The 24295-nt window shown below is 36.7% G+C and overlaps 1 protein-coding gene across 2 annotated transcripts in view; it reads right to left on the reverse strand.

Annotated features, from left to right (window-relative positions):
* The window catches only part of CEP112 (centrosomal protein 112kDa), a 567477-nt gene that overhangs the window by 268563 nt on the left and 274619 nt on the right, over nt 1-24295 (reverse strand). For both annotated transcript variants that reach the window (XM_011944093.1, XM_011944768.1), the window contains one exon: nt 10366-10548. In XM_011944093.1, coding sequence (XP_011799483.1) covers nt 10366-10548 — 183 coding nt within the window. The remainder of the gene's footprint in view (nt 1-10365; nt 10549-24295) is intronic.

The raw sequence follows: 24295 nt of genomic DNA on the forward strand, positions 1-24295 counted from the left end.
TCATGCCAGACAGGTCTCCTTTTTCATTTCGAGAACACACAAAACTTATCTTCCTACAGGGTCTCTGCACCAATTGTTGCCTCAGTCTGGCTGGCTTCTCATCAATCGGATCTTAAATGAGATATCTATTCCTTGGAGAGGCGTTCTCTGATGGCCAGCTAACACAATCATCACTGTATCATATCTCTCAATTTTAATTCCTCACCTACAAGTTATTGCTATGTGATATTCTCCTTGTTAATTTGGTTTCTGTCTTATCATCTGTCTTCCCCAATGCAACTCTAATTTCCTTTAGAGCAGACTACTGGTCTATCTTGCACTGGGTACAGGAATACCCTTACTGCTATATAGGCCATGACCTGTACAACTCTCGGGCAACATTCACATAAACCAGGATGTGAAAGGCACCTCCTAAAGGTGTGCACGCCCAGCTCTAGGGCCTGGCACAGGGTAGACACTCCAAAAATCTTAATGAAATAAACTTGAAAAAGGTTAATGTCATAGGGGAATTCTGCCTAATTTTTAGCCAGTAAACTTACACGGAAATAAATTTGATTTACATATTATCCAAAGGGTCATAATTATAAAATGTCCAAGTCACAGAGTTCAATTTTTTTCTATATCAATCTGAAACAATGAGATTTCAAAAAGCAATCAAAACAGTTAACAATAATTACAATTTTTCTTGAGAAGATATTCTCTACTACTCTTGTTCCTGAATTGAATAATCTTTTAAAGAAACAACGACATTATGGCAGTAGATGGTGATTTTTTTTACTGCTTGCCATAGAAATGGTTAGAGAGGTGACATCACAAGAGTGCATTTCCAAATTTTGCCCCAAGTCTGAAACATCTATGCACAGTCCGGACTTTAACAGGGGAGCCTGGAACACACTGCAGCTCTTGAACTCATGGCATTTGTCTAATGACAACTTTGGCAGTAATTGGTGGATAATTGAAGAGCAAAACTTTTCAACCCTCACACTCCACTTCTCTTGTTCCGCATGTCAGTGTCACTATAACTGGAGCTCCCATTTTAGCCACAAGTGAGGATAACATTTACATTTCAAAAAATTAGCTTTTCAGGAAACATTTGGTGAACACATGCATTTTGTACATTAAATGACATCTTTGCAAATAACAAAATAAATAAGGTCTCACTTGACCCTAGGGATCTGGGGTTTGTTTTCTTAATAAATACTGACTTAAGGAGCAAACTTTAGATGAATGAATCACCAATTTAATTTTAACCTTTTTAAAGACCTGCAATTTTCAGGTCTTTCCACTGGAAAATTCCCTTGTTTTGAGACAGTGGGCCTGGCTGAACTACTGGATCTCTGTTCACGGAAAGCTTTTCTGCATCACAGAGCCACAATATCTGGTGAAAGGACACACACACTCCTCAAGACTAGTGCAGCATTACGACTGTCCCTACAAATGAGGGAAGAGACCCACATCCAGGCCACATAATTCAGCACACTTCAATCTCTGAGGACACCATTAACTCATATTCAAATAGTACTAATACTTTCAGTATTATTTGACTAATACTTGACTTCATACCTAAGTAAAACAAATAAAAATAAACCAGAAAAATAACACACATTTTCAAACCCTGGAAGCCTAATTATGTATTGTTTCTTTGTGATTTCTTACGATTTTTCCCAACCTCCCAGTACACAAATATCCAAAAGCACTCAAGAGATCAAGACGTAATTTAAAATAACTATTAAAACAAGTGAAAAAGTATAATTTTCCTTGAACTTTAATATTTGTTTCAACTAAAAAACATTATCTCAAGTTGCACACTAACCTACTGATTCAATACTCGGGGGCTCAATTCAGTCCATTTTTATTATCTAAAAGTTACCACTTAATGACAATATTTATAAAATATTTTCTGTACACAAATATTACAGTAGTTTGAAAACAGACTATTATTTTCATACAATGCTGTGTTCTCTTCTCCAAATAGGTATTTAAGGTCTCCCTGACACCAATTTATGACATTTTTGCCATGAAAAAAGCTCAGGTGTTAAAATATCTTTCATATCATGCAAGTAGGCATGATTCCAATTAGTCCTGAACGGAAGACAAAATGACAGTTTAATAAGCTTCAATTTGCCAGCTCTTTGAACATTTGATGATATCACCATTTTGCCAATCACTTCTTGCACTTTGGCTTCAACCTCTCTGTCACAAAAAATTACCATAAATATACAAAAGCAGACATCAGCGATGTCTCTTACAGAAACAATTGAGTCACAAATCCAAAAATGACTTTTCCAAGACATTAAGGAAGAAGAATTATTCATCCAATACTTTTTCAAAAGATAATTTCTGCCAATATTCCTAGTAATTTCATCGAGGCCTCCGTGAAAAGGAGAAGGAAGAGTAATATGCTAAAAATAACTCAAGGCATAGTTCCTCATGTCAGTGGAAATGACTTTCTGCATGTAGAATAACGCTTTATCTCTGGAGTATTTATTTTAAAAAAAGAATTCATCTTAAAAGTTTTTACTTTGAACAAAACAGCTCTAGGATGAAGCTAACACTGCATCAACATAAATTGTTTTTGAGGAGTCTAGAAGAAATACATTTTCTAATTATACCCTTGTATCAGTATGAAAAAATCTCCAGGTTTGAACTTCAAAATCTTTGACCTCATTTCTAAGTGGCTTTTATTGGATTCTGTCATGCAAGAGGATCCTCATTCAGGTTCCTTTAGGAAAAAAATACTAACAAACATTGAACTCTGAGAGTTAAAAATTCATTCTATAAATGAATGGATCATATGTAATATTCCAAATTAGTATATGCATATAACAAATATCCACAAATCATAAACCATTCAGAAAAAATCATACCTTACCACTACTAAATGCAAATTCCTATGCTGTTTTTATCAAGACTGGTAGGCCTCATCGACCCAAAAACTTGGTGGATTCTTACTCTGGGTACTCCTTCTTATTTCAGTAATAATGTGAAACCAAAAGTGAACCCATTTCAAAAATGTACTCACTCTTCTATTCTACAAATTCTGAAACTTGCTGGAAGAAACTATATTCCAAAGAAAATATTAAGAATTGCATATCTCTTTACAGTTTAATTTACCTCAAAAGAAAGACATAGTCATGGCTTGTGGCCTTGGAGAAACAGTGAAACTACTGGCTAATACTTGATTTGGATATACATAGTTTGAGTTATGAGTATCAGTATTTTAAATCTAGTAAGGTAGTGACAATCCAAAACTAGGAATATAATAGATTTATGCAGAATAAATAAAATTCAGAGACAATATGCTCATACACTAGCAGGCATATGGAGTAGAGGACTTTACTATGAGTTCCAGTACACTAACGCTTAGTTACATAACCTTGGGCAATTTATTTATGCTTTCTGAATCTTTCCTCATTGGTAAAATGAAAATACATATAGTCATCTTCTGACCCAGGTAAGAAGATCGAAACAGAGTTTCCAGATAGGAAATGTCATCTTCATAAGGTATTAAAGGGTCGCATAAGAGAATGCAATGCAAAGGACCCAGCAGAGAGCTTGGTACATGGGAAGCACACCATAAATAGTTGTTGTTGTTGTTGTTGTTGCTGCTGTTGCTACCGCTGCTGTTAAACACATACAAACATTAAAAACTCAGTGTTGTTGGAGGAGCTACTCCTTACTCAAACTGGAATTCAAGCAGCATTACTCAAGCATTATTATGACTTTGGAGCAATATCAAATATGGCAAATCGCTGAAAGAAATGCAAACTGCTATGAGAAGCTCAGCAGGGAAGCAGAGTACCAGTGTCTCTCTCTCCTATGCCAGGCAAAGATTCCTATATAACCCTGTTCCTTTTTTGCCATGTCCAAGTCTCTCCAAAAATCTAAAATCTTTCTTGGAGGAAACTGTGATAGAAAGAGCACTACATTCAGATTAAGAAGACCTGGTTTGCTAGTTCCGTGACCTTAGGCAAGAGATTGTCCTTGAATCATAGGTTTCTCATCTGTAAATGGAATACAGTTGGAAGTGGTGATCTCTTTAGATTACCTAATCTGACTATACTACTGCTAGATGCTTAGACACCTGATATAACTAAAAGCTTCATGTCTGGCAGAACATATGGTATACAATGACTTGTGGTCTCTTGCAACCCTTCCAGTTCACACCACTGCAGTAATCATATTTTACTCCCTATTTAAAATCTCTTCCACATTTAATTACCTCTTCTTCAAGAACAACTTTAATATTTCTGAAGAAATCCGTTAAATATAATGAGAACAAAAGACAGATTTTTAAAGCAATCATTATTAGTTGACACAAAGTTACGAATTCAAATGGAATACTTTATGTTATTATTTAGAAGGTTTGTCTTTAAAAGAAATGCTCCCTATCTAAAAGTGGACCAAATACCACAGAATGTGGTTTCCATGGTAACCGCCACATTTAAAAAAGATGCACAGGACTAAAGATACACTGTATCTTCTACAAATGGATCATTCTTAGAAAAATCATTTTTCTTGCCTCAGCTTGTATTTTTTGCTTTTTAAACAATATAATTTTATCCACGATGAGAAGAAAGTCAAATTATTTGTAACAGTTTAATCACAGATATATATACACTAGTTTTATGTCCTCAGGATGAAAACAATTACAGAATTTTAGAATTATAATGGAAAAAGAAAGCTGGTAACCTACATAAAATGTAAGCTTTACTTAAAATGGCATTTTCCTATATTTCCTGCTAACTAAATACTTAAGAAATATTATTCTTTCACATATTAATTTGTATAGTAATATATAAATAATGCAAATGTATTATTAAATTCACATGTAATACTAATAGATACAACATTATTGCATATTAATGAAACACAATCTTCACATCAGTGCATCCAAGCCAAAATATGCTGAGAATTTTTGCCCCCACTATTTGGAAAATTCTGTATGACCTATGCTTTTGGTTTCAGTAAAACAGTATTTCCCCCACAGGCTTTTTTAAATGGCCTAGTTATGAAAAACTCTATCAATATTTTGAATATATACAGAAAGTTCCTGGGCTATCTTAAATACAGCACTTAGATAATACGATAAAACTTCATCTAAAGAAAATAGAGAATTGTAATGCGTGGTTTTACCAGGAGTCCACCAAAAATATCTTATTTTCTTTTTACAAAATTAAAGTGAAATGATAACTTTTCCCACCAACCTTCTAATGCCTGACGTTAAACTTTGTACATTGCAGTAAAGCCCACTCAGTACTTAAAACACACTCTGTCCTCAATACAAATAACTCAGTTCATCAGGGGATGAGTAGCACAGCTTGGTGTGTACACAGCTGGAACACCAGGCCACCACTCTGATGTGACTATGTCACTAGGGAGAAGAGGGGAACAAAAAGCAGGGTTACATTAACAGCAACAGCCTCATTAGGCTGGGGGAAAAACAGAGTTTACATAGCTTGGTTTTTCCAAGTAATCACTCCAGTTTGATCCAAAGAAACAAAAATACATACTACCTCAGGACCACGCAAATGTCATTAATGAATAAAATATCAGAGATGAAGTACTATTTTGGTTATGCAGGTAGGATACGAATCATTTTAATACAGGTGTAAGTATCTTTTACTCTTGGAGTGAATTATCATTTGATTTTATAATCTCTTTTTATAGTTTTTCATAATAAATTCAGAGAACAAGAAAATAAGATATAAGAAAGAGATAGTAACACACTTGGAAATTAGTATTAGGCAATAACTCCTAAATAATTTCTAATCTCAGCTATGTTTGTAATTTCTACTTCCTAAAGACACTTTGTAAGCATCCCCGCCACAGTGGTAAAACAACTACACTAGAATTTGCTAGGCTGTGACTTAAAATATACTTTCTTATGAATCATAGTATCTACAAAATTGTATTTCTTAAAGCACTTTGTTTTTTGATTTGAGAATAATAATATTCTCAATAAATTAAAATGAAATTTTGGCACATTAAAATAAAATCTGGTAATCACATTTTATGAAAGTACTAAAGAATCTAAAGTTTCCCACCAGATTTTCTTTCCAACGTTTTAACATATGGAAAATACCATCAGTTATCTTGGTCAATGTCCTTTAAATTAAATCTAATGGCATAAATTTTTCTCAGAACTGAGAACTAGAAAAAAAAAGAACCGCTATGATTTTTTTCATTACATAATTAGAATTATACAATTCACCATGTTACCCTCTTTGCTGTGGCTTCCAGGCAAGCGCAGAGCTAAAATTTCCACTTAACTTTAATATTTTTTCTTCAGTATAGATTTTCTAATGTGGTTAATATAATTTATTGCTGAATTCTTATTTTCATTTATTTTAAGTGTATGTTTATTATAAAATGCTGCTTTAGATCCTTTTGATAGTAGCTGGCATATAAAAAAAATTAAAATGTTTTCACTAGAAAAATGCTACCAAAGACCAAAAGCCATGTATAACGAGAATGTTCAGACTGTACATATTGTTACATTCACCTTCGAGTAATCTTTAAAGAATGATAGCCAGTGTTCAAGCCCCTGAATGCAGGCACACACTCAGTTTATAAATTGAGATTTTTATCTTAGGCCCAAATTTGCAAATGCATGGAAAATCAGGTAATGCAATTGAGATACGATTTTTAAAATTAAAATTGTCCTGTCAATCTCTTTCTAGGAAAACTTTTTTCTAAGTAGAAGATAATTACTACAAATTCTACATTTTGGAATCAGTGATAGGTTCAGCTCTTAATGTGAATCATATGCCAAAATCAAGATAATCTGCCCATTTATTATGTAAAAATTGTTCGTATTAGATTTATGATTCTCAGTGTAGGGAATTGAGAAAGGCATTTAGATGCCAATGTTCTGCAAGAGCCACTGTACTATATGCAAATGCTAAATTCAATATATTTCTCAGATATGGCTGATGACCTTCTGCAAGGTTGCTGCATTTAATGTGCATGATACTGATGGTGATGCACAATGGTTGCTGGTTACCCCAGGTGCCTGAATGTCCCTACTGCAACAGGTCACATAGCGGTCCTAAGATGGCGACGCCACCTCTGGGGAGGATCACAAAGGTTCTACGCAACAACCTCTACAGGAGTCACACACACCACTTACTGTGGCAACAAACGTAAAACATCAAACAATCTCTAAATGGTTCAGGGCCCTAAAAGGACAAGTAAGGTATCAAGGAACCTATGCTCTATTTTTCCTCTAATTCAACAGGATAAACTATAGAAATTATTTCATAGTTCAAAAGCAAAATTAGAATTACATGTAGAACTTTCATGTTAGAAGAAGCTATTATATTTATAAATTTTCTTCATATTAAAATATGATTGAATCAATGAGATCATTCTCCAAACTAATTTCAATAAGACAGACCTGGTAAATGAGAAATGTTTGACAGTGAGGTTATGAATTTCTACAAGTCTTGATTTCTACTGGTCTGAATGCTTTTTCTTAAATATATGACCTTAGATAGATACCAGATTGAACATCTTGTATGATGGTGGTAAAATTTAGTGTGCACATTAGCAAATTTAAGTATCATAATATAATATATCCTGTCATTGAAAATCAAAGTACTATAACAAAAATATAATATACACATAAAATAATTAGCTAACTGAACCAAATAAAATGAGGAGACTAGTTCATTGTCCTTGGTGCATTTCTATATCTTACCATTGCTCTTTAACAGAAATTATTGGAATAACAATTAACCCATAATAATTATAAAACATATTCACCAAAAGGGAGTCCCTAGTTGGAATGATTCACCTTAAGGTTGGTAACTATACTTTATAATAATGAATTTCTAATCAGCATACAATACACTACATATTTGGAAGAAGTCAAAAATAGATTTTAAGGAAACTGTACTCAGTTAAGAATCTGGTAGAAGGGAAGCAGCAAACAAAGCCACAGATTTCAAAATAGATATTTCACTGGTCCTCTTTTGGTTAAGTATTTCAAATAGTCCTTTTTACAAAATGGCCTCCATTGCTAAGCTAGAATAGCCACACATTAACTGAAAATCAAATCTCTCTGGAATTAAAATTTTAAAAATTATACAATCTAATATTTAATATGTTTGTTCTGCATCAAACTATAACACAGTGATTTGAAAAAGATCTTCTATTTTGAAAATTACATGCCTACTTTGTTTTCTTGAAATTTGTGAATGAATTTAGAACTTAAAAGGTATTATACATTACATTATTTAGACCACAATTATGAAGAGATAGATTTTGAAAATTTAAGACTTACCTGAAGGAAACTTTGAATTAATATCCTCAATAAATAATCAAAGATAAATACAAATTATGAGTATTTTGGTATACATGGTAAGATTTTTTAAAATACAGCTCATTGCTAAAAGTTTTAGAAATTGTATTCTCTAAGAACAACTAAGTACAACATATACAAAATTATTTTCCTTTTGAGCAAGAATGCATTTAGCCTGTTTCCATTGCTTACTGGCATTCTCTTGACAGCAATTCCAATTAGTAAAACGTTCCAAGAAAGACACGAAATAGGAGAAATACAATCTTAAACTACAGCATTTGAGGAGGTCATATAGTCCTCATACTTAATGTTTCAATAGGAAGAAATTCAATTAACAGCCTCATTGTACTATCCCTGTGGCTTTATTATACGTAATAGTACTAAAATTTCCCCTTTGTTACGATTGGATGAACCGCACCCTATATGGCAGATACGACTCATGCAAAATCACAAAGGTTCCCTCTAAATTTGGCCTCCACTTGTATCGGCTTCCCATAACAGCCCCCAAATAATAGGAAGTTATGTAAATTAGTGTATTTTATTTTATCCATTATACAATTATACCACGCAAACAAATCCTACACTGACTCAGAACCCATATCTCTTGCCATGGGAAAACAATGGTAAGGTTTAACATCATATTTGAAAGAGAATACGAACTAGAAAATATTCCTAATAAATTGAGTCAAAACGCCAGCATATATTTCATAAAGGCTCTAATTAGGTTGGTGACAACATATAATACACGATGACTTAACAGGAACCACCTGACTATTCTGGTACCATAGGCACTACAATGACTACCTTTTTGGGTAGCAAACCACCGTAAAACAAGTTGAAAATAATTGTACTGTAAATGTATACCATGGACAACAAAACCTATGCTGAGTATATTCACATTGCATCAGTTATTCTCTGAAGATAGAAGACAACTCAAGGTCAAATGAAAAATAACCAATAACTCCTATTCTTTGCCTTACCACCTCCCGCTGTTCACTCAAAAAAATTAACATCTTACTTAATTAGTAGTGTGTTTATGTTTAGATAATTATAAAATTGTTGAAAGACATAATATAACAGAAGGTTTGTTTTGTTTGAAAATCATATTATTTGGGGAGGAAGGATAACTAGAGGAAGAAGCTTGTGTGGTGTGGTTAGCATGGTTAGATTTCAATGGGAAAAGGGGTATTTAGATCTAGTATACAATATGTTTTTATTAGAAAAGAACATTATCTTTTTATTGTTATCAATTGCTCTTAAATTTTTCTTTAATACAATTTCACAGCAATCTCAAGAGGATACACTAAAGGCCCTTGATTATATATATTACAAAGAATGTATTGTATCACAAAGATAGACATCCAATAAGATTTCTTTTTTCATCTGAAATGTATAAAGATAATTTTCCATGCTGACAGTGCACATTTCATCCACAAGTTTGAGGAGTCAAATGCTACCACAGCTGGGGGTTATTCTGCCAAATGGCTTCCAACAGGGACTACAGAGATGTGGACTAGGAGGCATGTGTGTGTGCAGGAAAAAGCAACAGACCTGATGGGAAATAGCCCTTCTCTGGAGTCATTTTTATCAATTACCATCTGAGTGATCTAATCAAATATAGTCTAATGAAAACAGCAACACTAGGAAGGAAAAGCAAATATTAAAACAGCTGCTTGATTACCTACAGAGATTAAAACAAAAAGCAAGGAGTGAAGCTGATATATTTCATAGGGATTTGCTAAGGCTGAAGGGAGGGGTAAGGGGCAGATACCTTAAAAAAATCCATCATGAAAGGAACTGAGACAAGATTATAAAAAAGGGGGCCAAGTTATAGCGCGCCATGGGATTTTTAATCTGGCTACCTGTGGTTTCTGTAGTTAAGGCTTTATTCATCCCAAAACGGGGGGATGGGGGGAGAAAAACAAAAAAAAAATCACATTTATATGTCAGTTTTGCAAATGATCAAACAGCGTGCATCAACAAGAATAAGAAGAAAACATTAAACGCTGATGACTTTTTAAAAACAGATACCCGTTTTATCAAATATTATTGATAATTACCTGTGCATCTCGTTTCTTGAACTCCTGAATTTGATCTTCGTGCTCCATATTGGCAGCGCGAAGCTGTTTTTCCAGGTTTTCAATTTCCCGTTCATGGTCTCGGACTAGGCTATCCTTCTCTGCGTTATGCTGCTGTAATAGGTGCGTCTTCTCCTGTTCATGCTCCAGCTTCAGCTCTACTATCTGATTGGACAATGAGGAGGACAGTTCATCAACAGAACATCCTTGTCGTCATGACAACTCATGTACAGCTTAATTTTTCTCTAATTTGTCCAAGTTGAAAATTTTTATTTTTGCATCATTATTACCTCACCCTTGAAATACTCTCATTTGTTGGGGTGGTGGTTATACAAACCTCCTAATATTCAAAATAGTTGGGCATATTCAGTAAATCCTTCTGCAATCTGTTGACACAAATGTCTGAACATTGAAAAAAATTATCTCGAATGCTAGTCACTTCCTCCCCAAGAATTCGGGTATCACTGATCAGCAATGTTTATAAATGGTTAATAGTCAGCACGCTTTGCTTTTTGCTTAAATATACACATGTAAAAAGCAGCAATTAAATCGATCAGTTTTCTTCATGATTTACAAATAAAAGATCGGAGCTAAATACGTATCTGGATTCTTGTATATACAGTTGTCTTTTAAAAAATAAAATGATAAATTTCAAAGCTCCATTATCTCGTTGTCAGCTACGGTATACCAACATAAACAGATGTTCTGTGTTCCAGAAGGGCACCTGCTGTGCTGCAAGCTTGCGCCATGATTTCATAAAGAGCATTCTATTCTCAGGATCCTTTCCCAGTCCACTCCACACTGGAGACTGTGACCTTGGCCAGTCTTAGCCTCTCCCTGCTAGACTGAATGGCAGCCTGAGACCAAGGGCCTGGTTGCCGCAGCTTTGATACTAATCCTCCCAGACTGTGCACAATGGCACCCTACCTGGCCTGCAAACTATAGCCAGCCAGGCTGTCTTTGAAGCAGGTGATGAATAGGGGACGGCAGGAAGCCAGCTTCCCCAGTGAACTCCAGGCCACACAGCTGCTAAGAACAGTCACTTGGATTTTTCTTCAGTTTTGGTGGATTTCAGGGGGAAAAACTGCTGTTATCTAGAATATGTTGTGTTATTTTCGGCGTGAGAATCCATCTTCAAAAAAGCTAACAGTAGGAGCCTGCTCCAAATCGATCTTGTTTCGTGCAATGAATCACCAGACTACCTTATCTTAAAGCTATAGCATTCATTTCTCCAGGCATGCACACTGCACTAAATTTCAGAAGTTTTCTTTTTTAAATTTGAAATTCTTATCTCCTTATGACAAATCAAGAATCAAAACACAAATGAAATTTGCTTTAAAACATGGGTTTCAAAATGTTTTCTTAATGTGATTAAAGAGGAGCTGGTACCATTTCTTCTGAAACTATTCCAAACAACAGAAAAGGTGGGACTCCTCCGTAATTCATTTTATGAGGCCAGCATCATCCTGATACCAAAACCTGGCAGAGACATAACAAAAAAAGAAAATTTCAGGCCATTATCCCTGATGAACATCGATGCAAAAATCCTCAATAAAATACTGACAAACCAAATAGAGCAGCACATCAAAAAGCTTATCCACCACGATCAAGTCAGCTTCATCCCCAGGATGCAAGGCTGGTTCAACATAACACAAATCAATAAACGTAATCCATCATATAAACAGAACCAATCACAAAATACACATGATTATCTCAATAGATGCAGAAAAGGTCTTTGATAAAATTCAACATCCCTTCATGCTACCAACTCTCAATAAACTAGGTATTGATGGAATGTATCTCAAAATAGTAAGAGCTATTTATGACAAACCCACAGCCAATAGCATACTGAACAGGCAAAAGCTGGAAGCATTCCCTTTGAAAACCAGAACAAGACTCTCACTACTCCTATTCAATATAGTATTGGAAGTTCTGGCCGGGGCAATCAGGCAAGAGAAAGAAATAAAGGGATTCAAATAGAAAGAGAAAAAGTCAAATTGTCTCTGTTTGCAGATGACATGACTGTATATTTGGAAAACCCCATCGTCTCAGTCCAAAATCTCCTTAAGTTGATAAACAACTTCAGCAAAGTCTCAGCATACAAAATCAATATGCAAAAAATCACAAGCATTCCTATACACCAATAACAGACAAACAGAGAGCCAAATCATGAGTGAATTCCCATTCACAATTGCTACAAAGAGAATAAAATACCTAGGAATACAACTTACAAGGGATGTGAAATACCTCCTCAAGGAGAACTACAAACCAGTGCTCAAGGAAATCAGAGAGGACACAAACAAATGGAAAAACATTCCATGCTCATGGATAGGAAGAATCAATATCGAGAAAATGGCCATACTGCCCAAAGTAATTTATAGATTCAATGCTATCCCCATCAAGCTACCATTGTCTTTCTTCACAGAATTACAAAAAACTAATTTAAATTTTATATGGAACCAAAAAAGAGTCTGTATAGCCAAGACAATCCTAAGAAAAAAAAAAACAAAGCTGGAGGCATCATGCCACCTGACTTCAAACTATACTACAAGGCTATAGTAACCAGAATAGCAAGGTACTGGTACCAAAACACATATATAGACCAATGGAACAGAACAGAGGCCTCAGAAATAATGCCACACATCTACAACCATCTAATCTTTGACAAACCTGACAAAAACAAGCAATGGGGAAAGGATTCCCTATTTAATAAACGATGCTGGGAAAACTGGCTAGCCATATGCAGAAAAATGAAACTGGACCCCTTCCTTATACCTTATACAAAAATTAACTCAAGATGGATTAAAGACTTAAACGTAAGACCTAAAACCATAAAAATCCTAGAAGAAAACCTAGGCAATACCATTCAGGACAGAGGCATGGGCAAAGACTTCATGACTAAAACGCCAAAAGCAATGGCAACGAAAGTCAAAACTGACAAATGGGATCTAATTAAACTAAAGAGCTTCCATGCAGCAAAAGAAACTATCATCAGAGTGAACAGGCAACGTACAGAATGGGAGAAAAGTTTTGCAATCTATCCATCTGACAAAGAGTTAATATCCAGAATCTACAAAGAACTTAGACATATTTACAAGAAAAAAATAACCCCATTAAATAGTGGATGAAGGATATGAACAGACACTTCTCAAAAGAATACATGTATGCAGACAACAAACATACAAAAAAAAGCTCATGATCACTAGACATTAGAGAAATGCAATCAAAACCACAATGAGATACCATCTCACGCCAGTTAGAATGGCGATCACAAAAAGTTAGGAAACAACAGATGCTGGAGAGGATGTGGAGAAACAGGAACACTTTTACACTGTTGGTGGGAATGTAAATTAGTTCAACCATTGTGGAAGACAGTGTGGCAATTCCTCAAGGATCTAGAACCAGAAATACCATTTGACCCACAATCCCATTACTGGGCATATACCCAAAGGATTTTAAATCATTCTACTATAAAGACATATGCATGGCTGGGTGCGGTGGCTCATGCCTATAATCCCAGCACTTTGGGAGGCTGAGGCAGGCGGATCATGAGATAAGGAGATTGAGACCATCTGGCTAACATGGTGAAATCCCATCTCTACAAAAAATACAAAAACAAAAACATAATTAGCCGGGCATAGTGGTGGGTGCCTGTAGTCCCAGCTACTCAGGAGGCTGAGGTGGGAGAATGGCGTGAACCCGGGAGGGGGAGCTTGCAGTGAGCCGCGATTGTGCCACTGCACTCCAGCCTGGATGACATGAGCGAGACTTTATCAAAAAAAAAAAAAAAAAAAAAAAACACATGCACATGTATGTTTATCGCAGCACTATTCACAACAGCAAAGACTTCAAACTAACTCAAATGCCCACCAATGATAGACTAGATAAAGAAAATGTGACACATATACACCACAGTATGCAGCCATAAGAAATGATGAGTTCATGTCCTTTGCACAAACATGGATGAAGCTGGAAACCATCATTCTCAGCAAATTAACACAGGAACAGAAAACCAAACACCCCATGTCCTCACTCACAAGTGGGAGCTGAACAATGAGAACACACGGACACAGGGAGGGGAACATCACACACCGGGGCCTGTCGGGGGGTCGGGGGCTAGGGAAGGGATTGCATTAGGAGAAATACCTAATGTAGGTGACGGGTTGATGGGTGCAACAAACCACCATGGCACTTGTATACCTATATAACAAACCTGCACATTCTGCACATGTATCCCAGAACTTAAAGTATAATTTAAATAAAAGAGTTGGAAAATCAACAATATATTTCTAACCATAAATATATTATTATTTAGAAGAAGAAAAGTATGCAAACTCTTGAACATATACACTTACAACAATAAAATAATGTATGAATAATAAGGCAAAATGTATTTTGCATCTCAGAACAGTGAAGTGTTATAGTGATTTATATTTATTTAAAATTTAGGGGTTTTCCCCATATTATTCTACTATTGGCAATATTCAGAAAAAATAGTATAAACATTTTCTCTTAATAGATACTACACCGAGTAAGAAAGTTTTCTTTATTTAAAATGAATGTATATGCTTTGTTCTGTGTCTCACACAACTATGTTAATCCTAATAAAAGAGATATTTCAAATTGTATTGCTGTTATGACATTTTGCTCAGGAAGCTGAGTGAATGAATTACGGAGCTGGAATATTTTTAGTTCTTGGACACGTTATTTCTACTCAGTGTTACACTACCAAGGATCATTATAATAAAATTATACACTTGAATCAAAATCATTTAAGTATGTAACACACTGAAGGGAGATGGGAGGTAGAAAGTTCTACTGAGATCTTCTTGAAAGCCTCAGAAATATTGGAAGAAGGAATGTGACTTAAAACTGATTAAAAGCAAAATATTTTACAATATTCTAGAATGAGAAAAGTAACCAAATGAGCTATAACTGGGGCAAAAGAATTGCAGAATTTTCTCCCAACAGAAAACACATGACTAGAACTAGCTGTGAGACCATTAGTAATGATACCTCCTTGTTCTGGTCTCTATTAGTAATGCACTTTCACAGTAACTTTCTAAACAGAGACATTTGAAGTTTCTTATAGACCCATGAATGATCATGCCCATGTTCAAATTTCACTTTACTCATTTTTAAAAATCAGGAAAAAAAATGAAATAGTGATCATCACATTTTAAGCCTAAACACAAATAGTCATAAATGAGTATTAGTTTGATATTTTGCCAGGGCCTATTGCTCAGTGATTCTACTTAATGAACAAATCTCAAGGTTGCCAAAGCCTTTTAAATATCACTCACTTTTACCTCTCCTGCTTGAGTGGAGAATAATTTTCAATTTAAAGTGCAATAGCTCAGGCTTCTCTGCTAAGTCCAACACTATGTGGCTAACTTCTGGATGTCATGAGCCCTTTCTGGTCTTTTCCTAGGCTTCCGCACTGTCAGTATCTTCTGGCAGGGGTGTCTTTTCCAGATAAATGGTAGAGTCCAGAGGAGAAACCCTAATGTTGGGGGAATATCTTGACGATGGTATTCATAACTGCAAAGGACATCTTCAAGGTAGATCTGTAAATAAAAAGTTTTACTGGTGCCTAACCCCATCCGTGTAAATAAATGTTAAAAGAGTCATTTGGACTTCCATTTGTCCTTTACTTGTGGACACATCTCAAAGGTAAACACAAAATAGCACATCTTCTTCGTGGTGGACTAGTAGATACTTTGGTTGACCAACAGTAATGTCTAATGGAGTTAATGATGACCAGGAAGTGGTAAATTCTGGACATTTTAGAGGACATAAGAGCAGACAGAACCCACAAAATGAGTATTAAATGGTTAATAAGCCTTCTAAATTAAGGGGTGTGGGGTGTCCAGACCCATAATACATGCTACAAGGGAGAACTGGAGGCATCATGATCAAGGACCCTGCTTAATTAAGGCTGGTTAAGGAGTTCCCTATAATAAAAGAGGGAAGGCTTCAAGTTCCACAATCCAAAAGCACTGAGCTATGAGACAGATAACAACACCGGGTATGTGCCCACCGTAAACATATTAAAGCAGACTGGCATGTCTTCCAGGGACAATGGTAGTGTCAGTCCTCACTTGCAAGCACCTGGTGGTAACTGCTAGTCCTCTGAGATGCTAGGGTTGACAGCTTGTGGTTGGGGTTCATCGCCTAGAAAATACTGGGTTGACTTGTAGGAAATTGTCATGGGTCAAAACAGAAGATGAAAAAGGGGCCGGATGCAGTGGTTTATACCTGTAATCCCAGCACTTTGGGAGGCTGAGGTGGGCAGATCATCTGAGGTCAGAAGTCTGAGACCAGCCTGCACAACATGGAGAAACCCTGTCTCTACTACAAATACAAAATTAGCCAGGCATGGTGGCACATGCCTGCAATCCCAGCTACTCTGGAGGCTGAAGTAGGAGAACCGCTTGAACCCGGGAGGTGGAGGTTGCAGTGAGCCAAGATTGCACCATTGCACTCCAGCCTGGGCAACAAGAGTAAAACTCTGTCTCAAAAAAAAAGAAAAAGAAGAAGGGTCCTGCTCCACCCACTATGCTACTCCATAACACATGCTGAACTTGAAATTCAAGAGTAAAGTTTTCCAGTTCTGAAGTCCCTAAAAGCATCAGCCTCCATTTCAGAACAGACGAAATCCTTCTACAGCTTGATGATGATGTCTTCATTCCAATTGAACTTTCATGTAAGCGCCTAAGGGCAAGAGCACATTCTAGGTCCCAAGAAAGACCAAGATGGAGCCACTGGACATCCAAGTCCCAAGGGATCTTGGGATATATATTTTAAGTCCTGGTAACTGTTTTACAGTGAAATTAGTGCTAGCAAATATGGCCTGAACCACTTTTAATAATCATTTAAAGAAACAGAAAAGGAAATGGAAAAAGTCATTTCTTCTCAATATACAATACATAGAAGACTAATACATCCCAATAACATAACTTAATGTGAGGAACACCAGTGCTAGAAGCATAAATTATAGAAGGATGCACCACAACACATTGAAAAGGGGAAATGATGGTATAAAATACTAACCAAAATAATCTTGAAAGTAATCAAATTACAAACTCTATATTCTACATAGCCCTGGTGTGAAAATGGGCTAAAACTAGAGAAAGTAGGGAGAATGGTTCTCCATATTCTCTGGCTAGAAAAGGAGGAAGAGAGGCAGTCACAGTTAGATGCCCTGGGGTTATATCTGTCCTACAACTCAACAATAATTGCTCTCCCTTAAGTGAATAGAAATATGGAAGTTTAAGAATTTGGAGGGACTTAGAGGTTAGCTAGTACAATGTTAATCTTAATCTAAAAACCTTCCCTATAAAACCATGATGGCTGGTCATTCAGCTGCTGCTGGAATGACTTTACCAACAGGAGAATAACTGTATTCCAAGAGAAACCGATGCCTCATACTGAACATACTTGGCACTGAAACTTCTGGGTAAAGATAATAGGGAAAACTGAAAATTGTGAAAAGAACAAAAACAAATGTTTAATATAGAACATGAGAACATTCACTGGCAGTGAACAAACAAGGAAAGAATAATAACTTGGCCACAAATTTCAAAAGGAGGTAGTTAAGGAAAGAAAGAGAAGATTCTGACATGGTTTCATGAGACATACTCTTTTGTCCCTATACCCTAGAAGTAGAACTGGTAAGTTGAAATTACGCTGAGGATTATTTTCCAATATCACAGTTTTAGAGAAAAATGAACTGAAGATGTATCATTCAGTTGATATTTTCCCTCTTCTGCCTGGGTGGAAGATAAGGAAGACAATTTCAATGGAGTAAAAATGGCTACTGGAGAGAGATAAAGTTAGGAAAGTAGGACACTTGGGCTGATTCTCTCTGATAGAACATAAGATTTAGAGTTCACATAAAAAATAAAACACTCTCTAATACATAGAAAAACCCCAGTGTAAGACATTAATAAATTGTTAAAAGACAGAGCCAGTATCAGTTTCTCTAACAGAAGTTGTTCAGAACTGCAACTAAGCTCTTTTTCTCCATCCCTATCACGATCTCATAAAAAAAGTAAATGCAATGAAATACCTGTGCCTTCATACTGAAATTCAGAGGAGGACAGACAGGCTGAAAAGTAGTCAAAGAGAATTCATGAATATTATATCAGTCCGTTTAACAGATTTGGACACAGGTGCCCACGTTAAGCCCAAGCAAGATGAGGGAGAAAAGTATGAAAACTAGAGAAACATCAATTACATTAGGAGAAAGGTGAACTTAGCAACAAAGAAGAGGAAAAGAAGAAAGTAAGGAAGAGGCCCATCATTAAAAACCAGAAACAATTATAAGAGAACTTAATAAGAACATGAGTGTAATGAAAGAATAATGCAAGGATAACAAGATAAAACAAGAGAATTAACTAAGGACCCAAATAACTCCATCACAAAATTGATTTTAAATCAGAAACAATGAGCTGAATAAACATGGTGAAAAATCAAATTGTTGACATAGATAAAGGCTTGAGGTAATCATAATAAAGGTCCAGGAAAAAGACAAAGAGAAGCTAAAGTAGAAAGAAAACGTGAAAAGAAAATCCATGTAAACACAGAGTATGGTATCCGAAAATTTCCCTAAAATGAATGAAGAGATGAGTGTGTATATCAAAAAGACACACTGTAGACCAAGAAAAATAGATTCCAATTGAGGAAAAGAAACATGAAAAAAACTCAAGGACTATAGTCCCCAAACCACTCTTGAAAAAAAAAAAAAAAAAAACTTGGGGATAAATTTCAAGCAAGAGATGACCAGAGAAGCTGTTTTAAGATCAATGTTTGCACCAAAAGGCAATGGATGATGTGTACAAAGTGTCAGGGGAAAAAAGAATGATCAAAAAATTTTATGCCCAGCTAAGATATCCTTCACAAATAAGAGAACACATAGTGATGCTCAAGCATGCAAAAACGCAGTGAATACAACTCTAAGCCCTTCTTGGAAAAACTACTTGATGAAATCTCAGTAAGTCAATAAGAAACCAAAATAAGAACTCAGGTATGAAGCTGTGCAAAAATCCTGGTGGTGAGCACATAACTGATTTAAATAAAAAGCTAAGTTTATGTAACTGTGAGAATTATGGTTATGAAACAAAATATAAATGTTATAAACTTCAACAATGTATGAATAATACTATGGTTGACAAAATAGACTGATATAAGTAGGTGGAAGGAAGTACAGGCAGTTTAATTTTTCTCTAATAAGGAGTAACTAATGCCTTCAAAACTGAACCACAAAATTTAAAAATTACTCTAACTTGAATGTATTTTTAATTTCTAACATTCTAAGAAATAATCTCTTATGTAGTTAAAAAAATGTTTTTCTAAATTTTAGAAATCTTTCCATTTCCACTGGGCACAGTGGCTCACTCCTGTTATCTCAGCACTTTGGGAGGCCAAGGTGAGATGATCACTTGAGCCCAGGAGTTTGAGACCAGTCTAGGCAATGTACCAAGACCCTATCTCTATAAAAAATAAATAAAACAGAAAAAAATGAGAGAAATCTTTCCATTTCCCTTGTTTCATCAAATAATTTCACATGTAATTTAATATTTTAATTAAAAGTGGCAAATGTAGCACGGTCCTGTTTCTAGAAAATTGTTTTTGTCTATATATCTACTTTTCTTCTATTTATCAATCTCTCATAGAAATTTCTAGAATAATACTCACCTAAGATTAATAGCAGTTGCTTCTGGAAGGTAAGATTTGGGTAAAATTTTTGCTTTCTTCTTTGTGTGCAGGACCACGTCAAATGCCAGCAGCTCCCTTTGGGGGCAATATTTACTTCTGGTGGCAGTGCAAGACTCTTAAACAAGGGATGTGGTCTCTCTTATGACAAATGGGTTCTGGGTCTGTGAACCGACTCAGATCTGGGAAACTTGGTAGAGGACTATGATTTTTCCACCCTAAGTGGAAAACTGTTTCAATTTCACTCACCAGTTCTGGATGTTTTTCTTGATGTTGTACAAGCCAAGTAGTATTCTCACTGGCTCTCTATCTTATCTCTCAGAACACAGCTCATTATCAACACAGATCCCTGCAGGGCAAGACACCTGAAGGGCCTGTCTAGCCTTACTGTCCAGTACAGTAATCACGTCTACCTTTCATCTGATATCCGAGTGCCCCACATAGTGCCTGCCATTTTGGAACCCAACTTTCCTCCCAACTTTCCTGTTGGAAGTCAGCAGCTCAGTTCCATAGCGCATCTCCTACCGTCAGCCCCGGAATACATAGGAAACCACCGTGGAGCTGGCTCAGTGCTATCAGTGCCCCTCCCACCAGTGCACCTTAGCACCCTAGTAAAGGCCATATCCTCTAGGCCCTCTCATGCACTGGCTTCTGTAGCCTAAAGCAACAAAACCACTCTCATATTCTCACTTTTCTGATACTTTGATCCTTCCCCCATAGTAAGCCAAGGCAGTTCTGTCGTGACTGAAGTAGCAGGGAAGTAAGTAGCAGAAAAGACTACTGCCTAGTAAAAATCACAAACAATTATCAACATGCCACATTTAAAAAAAATAAAGATGAAGGACAGTTCAAACATTGTAAACTCTATCCAAAATTATATTGATCATCAGATTAACTGTTCAAGGGACACATTGCTTTAAAGCGTTGGCATTAATAGACAGAGACTTTTCTACAGGGCTTGCCAGGTAACACTTTCCTCTCATGTTCTACTCAAGGGCTCTCTGTAGAAAACCTTTGTTTCTTGGTTGTAAAATTTAGTACTAGTTTTAATAGGTTGGTGCAAAAGTAACTGCGGAAGTAATTGTTGTGTTTGCCATTACTTTCATGGCAAAACCCGCAATTACTTTTGCACCAACCTAATATATAGGTCATTAGACTCATGATGTTAAGATGCATACTAAGAAATAGGCAACAGGTACATCATACTAAGAAATAGGCAACACGTACATCATACTAAGAAATAGGCAACAGGTACATCAGGCCCTGGTATTTTTCATGTAATGAGATATATATTTAACATCATCAGGTTATATCTGAACAATTTGCATCTGCAAAATTGCACACTTGAAATGTCAAAATAAGTTACTAAATTTGTTAGAGCTGCAGACATTTTGGGCTAATGGGGCAGAGTCTACCGTAAAGGCAGTAGTTTCACTAGACTGATTTTATATCCTCACTAAAAGATGTTGGAATCTTTTTTTTTTAGTCGCAGTTATATGATATAAAACGTGCTACTGGATACTTCAATATACGAGAAAGACTCCCTTAAAGACAAAACTAAGGACATATACAATCTTCTCTGAGTCTCTGGAGTCAGAGTAAAAATACATTTTAGCACAGAAAATACTACAATCTGGGCCAGGCGCGGTGGCTCAAGCCTGTAATCCCAGCACTTTGGGAGGCCGAGACGGGCGGATCACGAGGTCAGGAGATCGAGAGGGCGAGGTGGTGGGCGCCTGTAGTCCCAGCTACTCGGGAGGCTGAGGCAGGAGAATGGCGTAAACCCGGGAGGCGGAGCTTGCAGTGAGCTGAGATCCGGCCACTGCACTCCAGCTCCGGCAACAGAGCGAGACTCCGTCTCAAAAAAAAAAAAAAAACAAAAAAACAAAAAAACAAAAATACAATCTGGTCTGACTTTCTGAACACTTTAATAGAAATAGGCACAAAAAATTGTAAAAAGCAGGCAGTGTGTCAAGAACAGAAATAGAATGTGTCATTTGGGGATGGCCATGTGGCTCCCAGATTAGATATTTGCTACAACAAAAAGGGCCATCCATGAAATCTGTCAATCAACAGTTCACTTTAGGTATGGAAGTTCTCCTTATTTAAAAGTTTAATGTTGCTGTGATAACCGCTGTTAGAGATGGCACCAGGGCCTGCCAGCATACACTGCTTCTTCATTCCTTTTCCTCTCCAGCCAACCATCAACAGCCAGGACTACTGCCTGCTGAAGCTCCCGAAGCTCATGATACAGGGAAAGCAGAAGGCTGGAAGCACAGCTGTGATTAGCAAGCTGATAGATGAAGCAAGGCTGGAAGCAGGCGCTATCTCCTGCAGTTATCTTCCCATTTAACACTTCAAAACACTTCTCTGGCACCTGTAGGTGATGAGTGACAATCACCCTGAGCTTTTAAAACTTTTTGAAAAATGAGCTATTACTTTCTGTGTTTTTATCTGCCAGATCTCAGTTGAAACTCAGGAAGAACCCAGAGAGTCAAATGCTTCAAAAGGAGTTTTTGTTTTCATGGTTTAATAATGGACAACTTAAGCCACACAAATTGAGAAAATTAACTAAATTTAATTAACATTAATTAACTAATTAACTAAACTAATGAACTCCATATAGATGGAATTTAAAATTTTTAGGAAAGTCTTAACTGTATATTTTAATTCATTTTGCTTTATGTGTTTCTCTAAAACACATTCAGTTCTCGATGAAATGTCCATGTATTAATCTAGTATGTCACTGCTTTTGAATGAACATGAAATATAAAAATCATGTAAGTTTGCCAGTTAGAGTTCATAATTTAGAAGGACGAATAGGTCAACCGGGTTATAAACTCCTCCAATATATAGCACTATGTCTTTACTTTCTTTTTACCTTCCTTATCTTGCCTACCACAATGCTTTGTAAATTATTCATCATTTTGAATGAAACAAGGTAGCATTCGAAAAACAGAATTACAAGTAGGCAGAGACAGCTGCTTCATCTTCCCCATCACCAAATTGGCTGGTCCACCGGCAAAGACCCTGCCTTACCTATGGATTGGACGCATGGCTGGCCTTGCAGCTACCTAAGGCGAGTTCCTTCATCTGTACACTGGATTCCATCCTTTCTTGCCAAATTAAGCATGTTGCTCTTGAAATTATCCCACCACTCTCTGCATCATCAATATTTCCTTCTCCAGTGGATCAGTCTCAACAACAAGCAAACATGTCTTTAGTGTATCTCATTTTTAAAAAACTTTCCCTTGACCCCATAGGTCCGTCTAGATACCACCCATTTCTCTGCTCCCTTTTCTTTCAGAATTCCTCAAAATGGCTGCTCACAACCCACTGTCTGTCCACCCACATAATTCAGGCTTTGGTTCCCACATTCTGCTGAAACCAGTGCTGTTGAGGTGGCTGAAGACCTCGCCATCCAGCAGTCAGTTCTCAGTCCCCATCTAACTTCCCTTCTTGGCAACACCTGAAACAAGTGGTTACTCACTTCCTCCTTCCTGAAACACTGCACACGGCTTATGGGAAATCCCACCTTCTTAGACTTTCCTTTTACCTCACTGGTTGCTCCTTCTCAGTCTCTTTTGCTGCTTCCTCCACCTCTTCCTCATATGTAAGTGTTGGCAGCCCCTAGACTCAGCCCTAGAAGTTCCTTTCTTTTCTCTCTACTCATGGCTCAGTGTCTGTCACCACCATCTACCTGGCTGCTCAGCTGGAAAACTTTTAGGTCACATTTTAGCCCCCTCTTTACCTTACGTTCTATTTCACATCCATTGACAAGTCCTGCCTGCAAAACAGATCCCAAATCTGACGACTTGCCATCTCCCCCACCATTCCCACCCCAGTCCCAGCCCGGGTAACCTCTAACCAGCCCACTGCAATCATCCTCTAACTGCCTCCATCATCCTCTCCTGCCTCCATCATAATCAAAGCTCCACACAGCAGCTGGAGAGATCTTTCAAAAATGCAAACCAGGCCGGGTGCAGTGACTCACGCCTATAATCCCAGCACTTTGGAAGGCCGAGGTAGGTGGATCACGAGGTCAGGAGTTTGAGACCAGCCTGGCCAACGTAGTGAAACCCTGTCTCTACTAAAAATACAATAAAAAATTAGCTGGACATGGTGGCAGGCACCTGTAGTCTCAGCTACTTGGGAGGCTGAGGCAAGAGAATCACTTTAACCCAGGAGGTGGAGG

Source organism: Colobus angolensis, unplaced genomic scaffold, assembly GCF_000951035.1.
Source record: "Colobus angolensis palliatus isolate OR3802 unplaced genomic scaffold, Cang.pa_1.0 Scaffold1, whole genome shotgun sequence".
Classification (NCBI taxonomy): domain Eukaryota; kingdom Metazoa; phylum Chordata; class Mammalia; order Primates; family Cercopithecidae; genus Colobus; species Colobus angolensis.